At 38.1% G+C, this 16886-nt stretch overlaps 1 protein-coding gene across 2 annotated transcripts; it reads left to right on the forward strand.

Annotated features, from left to right (window-relative positions):
* The first annotated feature begins 3507 nt into the window (after nucleotides 1–3507).
* On the forward strand, nucleotides 3508–14747 carry ChT (choline transporter). 2 transcript variants are annotated; one of them, XM_067763284.1, is made up of 9 exons: nucleotides 3508–4284; nucleotides 7412–7775; nucleotides 7918–8025; nucleotides 9914–10069; nucleotides 10153–10581; nucleotides 12003–12324; nucleotides 12404–12676; nucleotides 12741–12852; nucleotides 13908–14747. In XM_067763284.1, exons 2-9 carry the CDS (start codon nucleotides 7610–7612, stop codon nucleotides 14214–14216), a joined length of 1875 nt encoding a protein of 624 aa, XP_067619385.1. In that variant the 5' UTR covers nucleotides 3508–4284; nucleotides 7412–7609; the 3' UTR covers nucleotides 14217–14747. The 2 variants fall into 2 exon arrangements, with proteins under 2 accessions (XP_067619385.1, XP_067619386.1); XM_067763285.1 differs by lacking the exons at nucleotides 3508–4284; nucleotides 7412–7775; nucleotides 7918–8025 and adding an exon at nucleotides 9340–9832.
* The last annotated feature ends 2139 nt before the right edge of the window (nucleotides 14748–16886 follow it).

Here is a 16886-nt window from a genome sequence, read left to right on the forward strand (position 1 = left end):
GATAAATTACGTAGTAAGTTGCCCCCTAATGGTGCTTGTTACCGGAACGTACCGGATTTATATTCGCAAAGGGCCATCAACATCGATAGCACTCCCCAAAACTTTCTGGGAGTGTCTTTGTCGTTAATACAAAAACAACAACACTCACCATGATTTTTTTTGACTTCAAAGCGGTCTTTTACAGAGAGAAAAGTAGTTGCTTGAATGCTGCTACGTCTGAATTTCGAAATAAAACGAGGCTTCAGAAAGGGCGAAACCCCTTTCATGCAATTTAATTAACCTAATGCTGTAGAAGATAATATAGAAGCAATCGTGATGTCACAAGCTAGTACAAAAGAGTACAATTGCTGGCATATGCTGATGATATTGATATCATTGACCTTAGCTAAGGCGCCGTTAATGCTCCCTTTCTAAGTTCTACTTAAGAAGGGGTAAAAAAGTGCATATTGCGGTTAATGTGGACAAAGGCGAAGTACTAGCTGTCATACGAGACCAGCTGACGGGACCAACAGGACGCGATAACCGATGCGTTTTAACTGAGAAGCAGAAATACATTCGGAATATTTGCTAAATCACTGCCGAGGGGTGACCTCGCTAAGAACAACTTGTTTCTAATTAAAAAAACTTTTCTCTTAATTTTTGATGTGACCGGGAAATGAACCCAGGACCTTCGGCGTGGTAATCAGAGCACGCTACCACTACACCACGACGGGCGACAGCTTTATTAAAAATGATTTGGAAACTAAATACGGTCGGACGAGTGCATGCCCGACGATTGGAATCTAAGTGTTCTTTGCCCAGTCCACATGAAAGGGAATACTGCAAACTGCGCAAACTATCGCGGAATCAGACTTCTTAATATCGCATATAAGGTCCTGTCAAGTGTATTGTGTGAAAGATTGAAGTCCACCGTGAATCGGCTGATTGGACCTTATCAATGCGGCTTCAGACCTGGTAAATCTACCATTGACCAGATTTTCACAATGCGCCAAATCTTGGAAAAAGCCGCGAAAAAATAATCGACACACATCACCTCTTCGTCGATTTTTAAAGCCGCCTTCGACAGCACGAAAAGGAGCTGCCTATATGCCGCTATGTCTGAATTTTTTTTCCGCGCAAAACTTATTTGGAAGTGCAAAATGACGTTGAGCAACACCATCGGCTCAGTCAGAACTGGGAAGGACCTCTCCGAGCCGTTCGAAACTAAACGATGTTTCAGACAGGGTGACCCCCTATCGTGCGATTTCTTTAATTTGATCCTGGATAAAATTATACTAGCTGCTTAACCGCTCTGGAAATATATACTACAAAAGCGTGCAATTACTAGCATATGCTGATGACATTGATATCATCGGCCTAAACACCCGCGCTGTTAGTTCTGCTTACTCCAAACTGGAAAAAGACGCTTTGATGGTGAATGAGGACAAAACGAAGTACCTGCTGTCATCGGGCAAAGAGTCAGCGCATATGCGCCTTGGCAACCACGCTATTGTTGGCAGCCATAATATCGAAATAGTAAAAGATTTCGTTTATTTGGGAACCAGCATCAACACTAACAACCACATCAGCTCTGAAATACAGCGAAGAATCACTCTTGCCAATAAATGCTACTTTGGACTAGGTAGGCAATTGAAGAGTAAAGTCCTCTCTCGGCAAACGAAAATCATACTCTACAAGTTACTTATCGTACTCGCCCTACTATATGGTGCAGAAGCATGGACCATAACAACATCAGATTAAGCGGCTCTGGAGTGTTCGAGAGAAAAGTTCGTCGAAAGATTTATGGACCTCTAAGCGTTGGCGATGGCGAGTATCGAAGAAGATTTAACGATGAGCTGTTCGAGCTCTTCGCAGACATCAACATAGTGCAGCGAATTAAAACTGCGCTGGCTAAGCCATGTTATGCGAATAAAAGATGACGCTCCGGCCAAGAAAGTGTTTCTATCGGAACCCGCCTATGGAAACAGAGGTAGAGGGCGGCTCCACTCCGCTGGAAGGACCAGGTGGAAAACGATTTAAACTCCTTTGGTATAACCAATTGGCGCCGGTTGGCGACTGACGCGCCTTGTTGGACGGCCATAACCGTTTAAACGGTTAAGCGCCAATTAAGAAAGTAAGTGCGAAATTTGTTAAGATATTTACATAACTGCAATTTTTGTTTTTATGCCATTTTTGCAAATATCTCAATATGTTGTGGCAAATTTGACTGAAACTCCGAAGTCAGCGCCTTAAAATTGATTTCCAAGCACAAAAAGGTTGATGCCTTCCCAGCGTTTGCTCATCCAACCTTTAGCCATAATATGCCTATAGGAATTCCATCAGGGTATCTATATTCCCAACCAACGAATAATCTGAACTTATGATCGCGGTATGCCATGAACAGAATGCGGAAGGCATAGAGGATATCTCCTTTTTAAGGATACGTTTATACATTTTACTTTTATTCTCTATTAATTGAAGAGTCTAGATCTTATTCAATATTCCACCGACTATGTAAACGCAACGATCTGAATATCGGTCTGTATAGACTGTGCACAACCGCGAATACTTGGAAGAATACGTCCTGCCCTCGTCCAACGTGAACGAAAAAAGTTGATTTACTCCTGATGAGCCCTCCCTACACTCTTCTTTGGATGGTTTGTAAGTGGTGGAGAGCCTCTACTGGATTTATCAAATAAAAAAAAGATGCGGAATGACGTAATCCAGGTGGTGGCACGCATGGTGGTATCCTTTCTTTGCTATGAGGCTGTCTACATCAACTTAATGTTAATCCAATTAGTTATAGTGAAGCTTTGCACGCTGGTAGATTCTGCGCTATAAGAGATTAACGCCTTAATTACCGAATGGTTGTCAATATAAAAGTTGACATGGCGGAAGTTTCTCCAGTTTTTTCCAGTATCTGTGCGGCTTTGGTCACGGGTACCATTTCCGCCCGAAAGATACTGCATTGAGCGGAATGCTTGCCCGATTTGGTTATTACGGATTAAAACCACATAGTATACAGAGAATTGACCTATTCCATTAGTTTGGATCTATCTATACACGTGTACCATCTTAACTTGTGCAACCCTACCACCTTTATCGTGACTAGTAAGACCTTAATCGAAACACAGCACACTGTCGAGTTTATCCGTTTGGGTGCCACAAAACAATATAGCAGTCTATGTGAGGTTTTGCCTATAACTGGGTACCGAAATTATATGCATCTTTGTGCAACTTAGTCCGAGATTTTACAAAAAGACGTATAACTTTTGGCGCAAACATTTGCATATAATTCGTAGCCGTTCTATCATGTATTTTGGTATCTTTGTTTGCCATTTTCACCGCAGTTCTCCAATTTTATTTGGGTTTACAATATAACTCCTACGTACACTCAATTTCCCCACCATTCCAGTCACTCAAACTTTCCAAACATTTCCACAAATGAATCCGGGATCTATTGAATAAAATACTTTAGCAGAAATTATTCCAGGCATGTCCAAACAGTTGCTAAATAGCCACCGACAAGCTAACAAGAACTTAAAAGGCGACGGTTTGTGATGACTGCTATAAAATAAAATGAATTAAATAAAAAATAGTGATTATTGAATGTTTTAATTTGAGTAATGAAAATTAATAATCGAAATTAATTGTTATTATTGAAAGTGTGAATTGTATTTGTACAAAAAAAGGAAGCGAAAAAACAGATTTAAGTATATGTTAAGGCGCACTTTACTTTTCGCATTGGTGTAGTGGTAACGCAAAAGCCTTTACATACTTTCAGGCGCTAAACTACAAAACGAAATACTGTGTGGTGACAACAGTGTAGTTTACATAAATGGGCTTAAACATTCTCACTATCGTACTTAAAACAAAAATTATATTGAAAAATAATAGAAAATCTTCTTCGAAAATAGTCCAAAAATAATAAATGAAGGTTATGTAATGTCGTAACGAAAACTAAAAAGTAGTATATACACTCTACTTGATAGATAGTATAACGAGCGAGTATCTACCAAATTTGATGCGAGCGTATTGTGATTCCAGAACGGTTCGAGCACATGTGCGGGCTACATTTTAAAACGCGAAATAGTCCGTCTCAAAAGACGTCTCTACGTTGGGGTGATAGCTGTGTTTTCTATAAAAATTAAAACATATATTTCGCACATAATAAATTTTAATTAGAGTTGGAAAATAAAATTAATAAATTTAAAGATAAAAATATTTAAATAAATAAAGATTCAAAATAGCGTTAGAAAAATAGCAGTCATCGAGTATAAAATTGAAGCCGTTGCCAGAAGAAAGGTGTGAAATTAAGTTTAATTAAAATATGTATTCCTTTTACCTTGGAATATTGCACAGCTTTTTTATAACAACGTAATTTTATACGAAACGCAATCGTATGTTATCTACAATATAATTTGAATAATTAATCAAAAAGCAAACAATGTTAACGAAAGTATTTTTCTCTTTTTAAAACTTCTTGCCACTTTTTTTATCTCTTATTCTGTCTTTAACCTTTTAATTGTTCTCTCTTTTGCTTTTTGTCCCCCACCACTCATGCGTTTTGACCTTTTTCCAACCTTGCTTCGACGCCTGAAAGTATGCTACTTAAATTTTAGTATGTTTACTAGCGTTTAATAGCGTTTGTGAGCCACTCTTTACTCCATGTTCCAGATTCCAGTGAATACATTTGAGAATGAATCCAACTTGTTATTTGTTCTCAATAAAAACACTTCTTGCCTCTCATTCTTTTGTTTTCTCTCTCTCGTTTATAAACTCAGTACTATATGCATATATACCAAAGTTCGCTAGTTGACGGCTATTGACGCGATAACTGACATGGAAAATACTTCAGGAACTTTTTCTTAATGGGATCGTCTCTCGAGTATTGCTGTTTATGCATTATCATTACTTCATTCCACATTGCTTGCAGGATTTACATCACATGAGAGTATGCCGGAGGTGACTCTGGACCAATAACAGTATTCAGATGAAAGTTGCGACAGAGTGCGCATTACACTATAATCTCTGGGTCGTCTGCTTTCCTCTTCGTACTTGACTTTGATACGTGGTTTACCACGGTGACTCAGCAAAGCTTTTCCAGTTTAAAACGCTGTGTTCTAAGTGTCTAATGTCCATAGTAGTTTTTTGAATGCACAGTCTTGTAAAAAGTCAGCAGAAACTGCTTCTTCACCATTACATTACGCTTCCTTATGTTAAACATTATAGCCGGACTATACGATTGGTACTCGGACGTCACAAGGAGACATCTGAAGGTAGTTCTGAGAGCAGTGTTTTGAAGGGAGCTGGGACGACCATTGTTCACTCAATACAAGTTGGTTGCGTGATACGTGGAAGAAGAACATTTGTTCCTTCCACGACGACGTTAGTCGCGGTTTTGTTTGGTGACAGTCCCAAATTACTCGAAATGAAATAAAGATCGAAAAAAGAGGAAGACAAGCGATTATGGTGGAGTATAGCACATCTTTGGAAGGGTCGGCATCCGCTGCCATTATTATGCAGTAATCTGCGTAGGAAACGCTAACTCATATAAAAGGGCGAAAGGACAGCACCCTGGGGTACCACCCTTCCAGATGGAGGGCGGGAGATATTGAGGGATCCTATCTTTGAAAAACGCGCCATAACTGACAGTGTCAAATTCCTACCGATATTAAATCTTTGGTCTTTCCATGGTTACTTGAATCTCAGTAGTCGTTTGGCCTTGTCAACCGCATAATGCAATAAATATTACTGGCAGAAAATGCTTGTGCATATATTCGATCGAGTTAAAAAGTATTTTATTGGTATTTTTCCATTGAGTTTGTCGGCAGCGAATTGCCGGTTGGCCAAACTTACCAAAGCCAGTAGAGAGGTTACTGTGCTTAAGATGCTAATCCCATTTAGGCATTTTGAATTCATTGGCATCTTGATGACCATGTTGAGGTCCCTGATTTGTGAGCCAAGACGACTCACAATTTTAAGCTTATAAAAGTACGGGTTCCGAAGTAATGCAATCAAATGGAAGTTCTAAAAATAGTAGGATGGGCATGTGATCGAACGCTAGCATAAGAATCGGCTGTCAGTCAATGCTGTTTATTAGTAGTGCGCTGAAAACATATGTATATGTATGTAGGTCCGTAAATTTGTGGAAAAAATAGAAATCAACACCAAAAATTGGAAGAGCAGCTCAGATGTTATCTCTTAAGAGTTATTTCACTCCATATTACTGTTTTTCAGAGATTGCACAATAATCTATCCCATTGGATTTAATCACTTTGTGCATTGAACGGCTCATATATGACGCTGGGTGCAGCATATGTGATGTGTAGGAGCATTACCGTAACGTGAAGAAGAGCGCATATACTTAGAAAAGTGAAACCTGAGGCCGTACGGACTTAGTGCGAGGAGCCTCAAATGCATGCTGATAGCAATAGTTTGTGTTCTCCTTTATATGTGGCTCACCGCAGCACATCGAACTAGTTCGGAACTAGTTACATGTTATGGCATCTGTTTTTATACTGCATTCTTAGCTTTTGCTTACTTTACCGTTGTTGTTGTAGCAGCGTTCGTACGTTCGTGGCTGGTCGGACGATTTCCGGTTTCAAACACTGCCAGCCTTTCCGGCCAAACTTCTTATATATATTTTTTGTTTTAATCTTAATTCGTTTTGGCTTGTATGTAGCACTAACTCTTGTTACGAAACTCCTTTCCAATTTATTGTTTTGCCATATCTGATTTTAACAGATGTTTCGGGTGCTATCTCATCTCTTCCTCTAAGTCCCATTTGGATTTCATAGCATTTCTTCTTCCACTGACAACAATCTCAAACTTCAAGTTCACTGGGATTCGAAGATTACTGCCGAAAATTACCTTTGGTTGACTTTGGGTTACTACTTTCTTAATCGCTTCATGGCCCGTTCATTCGTAGACGATACTGTCACCAGCCGTCCGTCCATTATGCCTGCCGTGGGTGATTGTCATTTTTATGTAGTCCATTGATTGACCTTTTGGGTAACGGGGCTGCAAGAGCAATTACACGCAACATGGGCTATCTTGACAACAAATTGCTGTCACTAGAAGTGATTGCGGGAAATATTTGATGCAATTTATCAATGCCAGCAGGTCCTTTAGGGTCACACACTATTTTTTCGCTGGTTTACACATTAATTGGCTATTGTCCGCATCTACCATTTCTCTCCATCGACAAATTCTGGCAAAACGCCTTCTACGGCATATCCAACCACATTCAAATCCACACAAGACATTGCTCATGGAATAGGATCTGCCTACATTGGGCAGTGCAAACTCTTCCCTTTTATCGCATGTTTAATTATTGTCGAGGCAACGGGTTGTTATTAACTTAATTTCGATTAAGACCATTCTTCCATTTTGTATTCTTTAATACTATTAATTTCGTTTTTTTGTATAGATTTAAGTTAGCGTTCGTTATGACTATGGAAATTTAATTACAAAATCCTATCTGGTACAAAAGTTCGAACAAGGTTATTGTACAGTCAACTAACACGATCTTACATCACAAGGAAGGAATATAAAATATTAATATATGCGATTAAAATAACAATCAAAAGATAAAACACGTTTCAAGGAAGCTCAACCAACTATAATAATGATTAATATTGCTGGTGTTGTGAGCATCGTGCTCTTCTATTTACTAATCTTGATTGTTGGTATATGGGCGGGACGTAAGAAGGCAGCTGGCAATGATTCCGAGGAGGAAGTGATGTTGGCAGGACGTTCTATTGGTCTCTTTGTGGGCATATTTACAATGACTGGTAAGTGAATGGCGGAGATTGAAAATGTCTAAGAGCCGAAGGCTGTATACTGGTAGGACACTTAATTGTTTTATAACATTTTAATGCAAAGCAATGACATTGAAATCATGTTTTTTTTACTCCTTTTTGCATTTTTCTACAGCAACATGGGTTGGTGGTGGCTATATAAATGGCACAGCAGAGGCTATTTACACTTCCGGGCTGGTGTGGTGTCAAGCACCATTTGGTTATGCGTTAAGTTTGGTTTTCGGTAGGTATAACTTGTACTTTAACTATGTTTTGTTTGTGTATATGCAAATGTATAATCAGTTTGTATGTGTGTTCGCTGTCAACCATTCGTTGGAATATACGTTCAGCGGGAGTATTTCACCGCATCAGAATTAGAAGAATAAGATCCAAGGTGAAAAAGGTCATTTTAACAGAGAGAAAGAAAGAGATGCCGAAAGAGAAAAGAAGGGGAGGAGCGAATAAAAGGAAGAGGAAAAGGGGGAGAGAGAGAGTGGCAGTAAGATATAAATACTTATTTAAACTCATGCATATAGGACCAAAGATATAGGCTGAGCTTCTCTTTTTAATTTTCCCTACAAATTGGCAGGGCGGGACCTACATGTTTTATGCCGACTCCGAACTGCATCTGCTAAGCGAGACTGATATGCTGAGAAGCTTCTAATGGTAGCAATAAACTCGGCCGGCTTGCCGAGGGGCAGCCCAGTTTTAGAAAATTTTCAAGTAATTTGATGTTAGATGAAAATAGATTCATCTGCAGTCGCGTCAACTTTTATATTGGCAGCCAAGTAGCAATTAAGGTAACAATCTCGCATAGCACAGCATCTTAAAGTATGTTACATCTATATTCGGTCCCAGGGCATATGGGAATAGATGGGATGAAATAGTTCAAAAGGGCGCATCCCTGGAAGCTTGCTTCGTAAATGTCCCAATTAGATTAAGAGAAGGCGAGAGGTGCACATGATCGACCAAAAGGGAAAGGCGTGGACCCAAGTACAACTATGTACTAACAAAATTACTCATATCATTAAAAAGAGAGGACCGTAGACTTGACGGTTATTCTTACTGGACAATGCGTTTTGGCGTCACATGTAGGAGCAGATGCAGGAAGTGTGGGTTGGAGAAGGAAATGATAGAGCACGTTTTGCGCACGAGCTCTGCGCTTGCCAGGCTAAGAATCCAGCTATTAGGACTGATACAGCTATCAGATTTTGAAGCAACTAGTGGCATAGGTCCTAGAAAACTTCTAGTGTTTGCCAAGAAGACGGAGTTATTTTACAACATAGGTCCAAGTTTTTGATAAGGGTTTTCAGTTTGGCCTTAAAAAAACTTTTGGTAACACTACGTAGTCATTCAGTCCATGTGAGGTCCTCACGGACCAGCCAGTTCAACATAACCTAACCTGGTAGACTGAAACATATAGGCGGCAGATGAGTAGGAAAGAGATAGAGGAATAAGAAGAAGAAATGGATAAGGGGTTGGAGAACCGTGACAAAGGGAGGTGTAAAAAAAGGGAGAGGGAAAGAATAGACAGAGAGAAGAAAGATGGCAACTGGGAGGAGAACGGTTACGGAAGGGGATAGTGGGTAGTGAGAAAGAGAGCGAGGGAGGAGAATTGATGAAGAGCAAGAAGAACAGAAAAAATAAGGAAAAGAAACTGAGAAAGAAATGAAAGATTGAGTGAAAGGGTGATAGGAGGCGGAAAGCGAATGGAATACTGAAAACAAAATGGATAGTGAAGAAAACAGGGAAATTAGGACGAACAGAAAGAAGACAGAAAAAGGGGTGGAAAAGTAAAGGAATATAGGAAAGGATAACAGGTGGAATGAAAGAAATGGCGAGCTGAGGGGACTGACCCCTGCCTATGGGCAAGGTAGAATAAAAAAAAGAGAGTAAGTGCAAGACTTAAGCTACAAAGAAAAAGAAAAAGGTTGATGGGAAACAATCGGCGATAGTATTAGTTATACGATGCATACCTACATTACTTTGAAATACTTTTTTATTAGAAAAAATAGTAGCGGAGCGAGGCGGCGTTTGCTAGTGAGCCATAAGTACGTTTATTTTTATACTATTTTGCCATGCTTTACTTACATATACATATGTAAGGATATATATTAATATTTGGTCTTTAGGTGGTATTTTCTTTGCAAATCCAATGCGCAAACAAGGCTACATCACAATGTTGGATCCATTGCAAGACTCCTTTGGCGAACGTATGGGTGGTTTGCTATTTTTACCAGCGCTCTGTGGTGAGGTGTTTTGGGCTGCTGGAATCTTAGCTGCCTTGGGTATGTGAATTTTTTTCGTTTACATAAAATTTTTGCAAGAATAAATTAAACACTCTTTTTTTTGTGTTTATATGTGTGTATAGGTGCCACTCTATCGGTCATCATTGACATGGACCATCGCACTTCGGTCATACTTTCCTCATGTATTGCCATATTTTATACACTTTTTGGTGGTTTATATTCTGTTGCCTACACCGATGTCATTCAATTATTTTGTATATTTATTGGCTTATGGATGTGTATACCATTTGCTTGGGCTAATGATCATGTAAAGAGTTTATCATCGATGGATGTTGATTGGATTGGCCATGTGGACATTAAACAGCAATGGTTTTACATAGATTACGGACTGCTGTTGGTTTTTGGCGGTATACCATGGCAGGTATATTTTCAACGTGTATTATCCAGTAAGACAGCTGGTCGAGCTCAATTGCTGTCATATGTTGCGGCAGCGGGTTGCATTCTTATGGCGATCCCACCGGTACTCATTGGCGCTATTGCCAAGGCTACGGGTAAGTTTTATGATTGGTGTATACACCTGTTGAGAAAGGGATGGGAAAGAGAAGCGTAGGGCAGTATGTGTTGCATATTGAGTATATTTCTTGAGAGATAATACAGTATCTTTCTGAAAAGAACTCTAATTGGCCTATTTTCGAAAATATTTCAAATAGATATCTCACCTTGGGTACAGGTATGTTATACATGAGGAATACATGTAGCAGGGGAAGAGGGAAACAGAGAGAATAAGAAAGGAAAACGAAAAAAAAATAAAAACAAATATACGGCGCGAGCTACCTACAGAAACTCACTCGCAGTGTTTGCCAAACCAATGCTTTGCTCAGGACTTAAACCCAATACATTCGGTGTGGCAGACGGAGCACGCTATCTATACACCATGGCGGCTGCCGAATTGCAATTGTTTGGTATTGTTACTCTCTCTAAGCCAGTTTTAAGAGGTATTAGCTTAAATAACAGCAACACATCTCTTTTAAGTCAATACACGCTCAGACAGCTCATCGGCCATCTAATTCAAGGATACTCAACCAATTCATCTTAAGGTTCTCGTTGGCTCACAGTCGCAACATTTTAGCCTTCCAACAAAAACCAAACCACAAAAAATATACCACAATGCTTTGAATCACTTTGGCTTCGCAATAGCGCACATAGATGGTCATTCTTGCACTGGTGGCTGTCATTTCATAGCATTAGTGATACCCTCATTAATGAAAAATTTCCGTTTAGGTAGTTCGTAGAGACAGTCCTTGTGACTGTTATTGTTTCAGCTGTACCCAAAAAATACTGCCGAGTTTTTGGGTTAGTGTTATAGATGTGAGCAGTCCTTTACCTGGACTGCAGAGGGGAGTGATTTACGACCCCCTCGAAACTTATAGTCTGTGGATTCAAGTCATCTCATCCGACAGGCATATTTTACTGCGTCAATATTCTAAGAACCTTACCCCTCTGGGTTCTACAATTCGTGCCTTTTGTATTTGCAGCTGAGGTTTGACTTCCGTTTTCTGATCTGGTAGCTGTTTTTAGATGCGTGTTTACTTTACAATGAAGCCAACATCGCATTACCCTCCACATTTGTTAGGGAGGGGGCTCGTTCTTCAATGTTGGTGCTTCATATCTCATAATCGTTATTTTTTCGCAGATTTATTTTCGACTTTTAACAAAAATCCCTCTTCTGCCAGCAATTGCGACGAATTTGATATTCTTTGTTTATTTGTTATCGGTTCGTCTCAATGGATGGTCTAATAAAAAAACTCCTTATATATTGGTTTCGCATCGCATGGTTGCCTTCGTTTCTTCATGCATTTTCGTTGTAGTTGTAGCAGTGTTTGTTTATTAGTGGCGGGAGTTGTGAAATTGCATAGTGATGTACTTTTATGCTTTGTACTTAGCCATTTTTTCCCTCCTGTTTTTGTTTTAGCATGGAATGAAACCGATTACACTGGTCCCTATCCACTAACCGTTGATCAGACTAGCATGATTTTACCAATGGTATTGCAATACCTCACACCGGATTTTGTATCATTCTTCGGTCTTGGCGCCGTTTCGGCAGCTGTTATGTCTTCGGCAGATTCATCGGTACTCTCGGCCGCTTCTATGTTTGCACGTAATGTTTACAAGTTGATATTCCGTCAGAAAGCTTCTGAAATGGAAATAATATGGGTGATGCGGGTTGCTATTATAATTGTTGGTATACTTTCAACAATAATGGCGCTTACAATTCCCTCCATTTATGGCCTTTGGTAAGTTAAATATTGATTACCTTTTCATTTCATTATCATTATATAATGTAACATATATTTATATCTATATCCATTTTAGGTCAATGTGTTCGGATTTGGTGTATGTTATACTATTTCCACAACTATTAATGGTGGTACATTTCAAAAAACATTGCAACACCTATGGAAGTTTAGCTGCCTATATAATAGCGCTCCTCATTCGTTTATCTGGAGGTGAGGCATTGCTTGGACTGCCACCACTAATACGTTACCCCGGTTATGATGAGGAAACCAAAACCCAGTTATTCCCCTTCCGCACCATGGCTATGATAATGAGTCTGATTACACTAATAGGAGTTTCGTGGTGGACAAAGTAAGTTTGTTTAATGCGATGAAAGTTTATAGTTCTTAAAGGTATTATTTGTTTGAATTTTCAGAATGATGTTCGAATCGGGTAAACTTCCACCGAGTTATGACTATTTTCGTTGCGTAGTAAATATTCCTGAAGATGTACAAAGGGTGGGTGAGCCTTCAGAAGCTGGGGAGCAGGTAAGCGTTGAAAATATGTGTTTAATTTGATTTACAGTTACACGAAAAAAATTGGAGCTGCATTCATTGCTTGTGGGAGGTCATAAAACTTAAAGCTTTGATATCGGCTACCACCAAAAAAGTGAAGCTATGTTGAAAACCTATTTTTCGGCGAGTAACAGAAAAACCCTAGAATTCAATAACTGAGCAGTTGCTCAGTTCAAGGGGTCAATGGTCGATGCTCCCTCCCTTTTTACGAAATACGGCTCAATAGGAAGAATAGGTCCAGTTTTAAACCCTCACCATCTCTGTGCTAGTTTTTTGTTTTATTAAAAAAGAAAAAATTTTAGTTACTCATACTCCCATACCTCTCCATATAAGTTATGTAAACGTCTATAACATCTAGCTCCAATATATTTCGCCATTTTTGGCAAAAATTGTGAAAAATGGATTTTGTCAACATATATATTGGAAAGATTATATAAGAAATATGCTATGTATGTGACCCAGTCTATGAAAAGGTAAAAAGAAATTGCGAGAAACAGCTGTTAAAGATAAACAATGCATTTCCTCAGTTTCTTAGTAGTTTTTCTTCTGCATTATGAACAGTCATGCCCAAAAGGCAAAGCACAAACCAGTTTCTGACCTATATTTTGGCTCCATTGCCATCGAAAAAAATGCTATCAAAAAATCTGAGGATGCTTCACCAGCCACCAAAGTGGCATCGAAGGAACCAAAGGCTTAATCGTCTTTCATTTGTGCTCTTCTTTCTCTACATTTTTAGTACACTTCTAAGCAAGTCAGGACTTTCTAGTTTTCACCACGTGAAAGAGCGTCTCAACAACTATCGGAACTAGATAAAAAGTGGAAAAATTTTGTTTGAGTCATAAGCCACCTTTTCATAGACCGGGTCATATATTAAGAAAATGATACAAAAACTGCAATAACAAAAACTCTATATCACCTCAAATGTTTGAAACACGAAAACATCAAAACGTAATTTTCAAAGATGATTCCTTTTCTACGCAACTCCAATTACCTTTTTGTATCTCCATATATTTTTATTTAAATTTCAGCTCTCTGTTATGGCTGGTCCATTGGCACGTTCCTATGGTGCCGCCACTATGGCTGGCAAAGATGAGCGTAACGGACGTATTAACCCAGCGCTCGAATCTGACGATGATCTACCCGTTGCTGAGGCGAAACGCATGAATCAGCAGACAGCGCAGGCGCAAGTGCAAAGAATGTTGAGCAAAGCGACGGGGCAAGGTGGCAGTGAAAACAGCAGTACTAGCGGTGGTTCCGGTGGAGGAGGTTGTGGCCTTGGAGTTGGGGGACAAGGTATGGCTTTGCCTACTGCTGAGCATGACAATACTGCCTTTTAAAGAAAAAAGAAACACTATTAAACTCGTACACTCAGCCATACATACATACATACATATATACATCAAAAGATTAAAAATACTTACATACGTACTTAGAACACAAAAAAAAAAAATAGAAAGTGTAGTAAATGGATTTCAAAAACGCTTGAATATGTTGGCCATATCGCTACGGGTAATCAAATACTCATACAAATAATTAACAAACATACTCACTCAAGGACATGTATATATACGTACAATCACACACACATGCACACATATGTAAACAGAGTATGTAAACAAGCCGAACTTAACGTTTCCTTTTATTTTACTTTAATGCATTTCAAATAATTTGAATTTTGTGGGGAGAAACTCTGGAAATTATTTCGAAAACAATCTGTACGGGATCTAGTGATGATTTCGCATTGATTCCGAAATACCATCGAAATGATCCCGAAATAATCCGGAGGTGTTGAAAAAATGATCCTGCAACTATTTCCAAAACATTCCCGATATATGACCGATATAACTTCAAAAAAAAAAAAAAGAAAATACCTAAATTATCTTTTAGCTATCCAAAATGGATCCTAAATGATGCAGAAAAGTAATACCGAAAAACCCCGAAAAAAAAACCGAGATGATACGGAGTTCGTCCCAGAATGATCTCAAAATTAAAAACAATCCTAAAATTATCAGTTAAACATCCCAATTAACCCCGACAGTCCGAAAAAAGTCTTGAAATGATCTGGAGATATTCCCGAAATTACTGTGAGCTTATACCGAAAATAGTATCGAAAGAGGACTAACATGATCCTCAAAACAAATTTGAAGTCGTCGCAAATAAAAAATCTCAAAATAGTTCAGAACTTCCCAAAATATCCCAAAATAAATGATTCCGAATGTAGATGGTCCCGAAGCACAAAAATGTGAAAAGCTTAGTACTGAGCTAGAGTTTCCCCAAGTTTTTTAGATTGCCTTCATATCAGAATCGTGGTTACTTGCGATTACATTAGAGTCTTCTTATTCGTAGGCTAGTTCGGAGTAAAATCGTTTAAATAACGAACTATTTTCGAGTTTTCGAAAAACGTCTCGACGTCTGAATGGGATATTACCCTGCCTTGGTGAGTAGATTGAAAGCACCCTACCTCAGAATCTGCTAGAAAGAAAACTCTATATACGAAGTTTTATCAAAACTCTACCTCATGATTCGATTCAGAATTTGTTTTAAAAAAGCGCCCTGCCTCGACTCAAAAATTTTTGAATTCAAGCTGAGATAGAGCGTTTTTTAAACAAATTCTGATATAGGGCGTAATCGAATAAAACTCTGGCATAGCACATTTATCATAAGATTGCTGAGATAGAGGTATTGAGTACTCAGGAGTCGGCCAGTGCTTATCAAGGCTAATATAGCTTGATGCTGTCATTCACTTTATTTCGGAATCAGTTCAGGTACTTCCTGAAAGTGGTTCCGAACTTCCTTCGAAAGTGGCTCCGAACTTAGGATACTTGGAACTTGAGGATATTGAAGAATGTTTTGAGAACGTTTCGCGATTACATCGGGATTTCTTTGGTTCGTTTCGGAAACGTTTCCAAAATGTGTGTCAATCAGTTTTGTCGCTTTTCATACTCTGTAAGAAAGTACATACATATGTATATAAAAATAAAGAAAGACTTTAAGCAATGCCCGCCAGGCCGTTGGAAAATTGAGATTGAAGGCAGTAAAGTAATTAAGCTTATGAACTATACATATCAACGCAGTATAAACTAACAAAAACAAAAAAAAAAAAAAACTAAAGTACATAAATAAACAAAATTAGAATAAACTAATTATACATATGGGGTATTCCATACCATTTCGACCAATTTTGAACCCGGCCCCTTTAGAATTGGCTGAAAGTTTTTCTTCTTTTTCTAGCTTACGAAAGACGTTTTTCAGAAGTTTTTCAAATTTTTTCATCCAACTCAAAAAAAGATATGAATTAAAAAAAAAACACCGTTTTTGTTTTCAAAATGCTATAACTTTTTCAAAAATTGACCGTTTGGGATCTTTTTTTTTATAAATTTGTTTTTAAATGTAATTTTTAAAGGTTTTTTTTTGTAATTTTCAGTTTTTCGAGATTTTTCGAATTACGCCCTTTTTTTTCTCATAAAAACTTCAATCAATTCTGCAATCATCCCCACTAATCCCGGAGTGGGCCGAGAATTTCTTTTATTTTTTAAATAATTGAAAAAAAAAACTTTAAAATTTTTTTTGTATTTTTTCCGAAAAGTACATTTAAAAATATATTTAAAAAAAAAAGATCCCAAACGGTCAATTTTTGAAAAAGTTATAGCATTTTGAAAACAAAAATGGTGTTTTTTTTAAAAATTCATAACTTTTTTTGAGTTTGGATGAAAAAATTTGAAAAACTTCTGAAAAACGTCTTTCGTAAGCTAGAAAAAGAAGAAAAACTTTCAGCCAATTCTAAAGGGGTTGGGTTCAAAATTGGTCGAAATGGGATGGAATACTCCATATATATTCATTGTTGTTACAAATTATGTTCATATAGTGTTGCTAATGTTAAAGTATATTTATTTAATGTGTTTTGCCAGCTTATTAGTAAATATGTATGTATAAAAATTGTACATATGTATATGTCTATGTATATATATATATATATATATACATTGTATATGTGTATTTTAGAAAAA

Source organism: Eurosta solidaginis, chromosome 1, assembly GCF_040869045.1.
Source record: "Eurosta solidaginis isolate ZX-2024a chromosome 1, ASM4086904v1, whole genome shotgun sequence".
Classification (NCBI taxonomy): domain Eukaryota; kingdom Metazoa; phylum Arthropoda; class Insecta; order Diptera; family Tephritidae; genus Eurosta; species Eurosta solidaginis.

Coding starts and splice junctions, on each gene's coding strand:
- ChT (XM_067763284.1), top strand. CDS start 7,610: ATGATTAATATTGCTGGTGTTGTGAGCATCGTGCTCTTCTATTTACTA. Junction 7,776..7,917: donor GGGCATATTTACAATGACTG/GTAAGTGAATGG, acceptor ATTTTTCTACAG/CAACATGGGTTGGTGGTGGC. Junction 10,582..12,002: donor CGCTATTGCCAAGGCTACGG/GTAAGTTTTATG, acceptor TTTTTGTTTTAG/CATGGAATGAAACCGATTAC.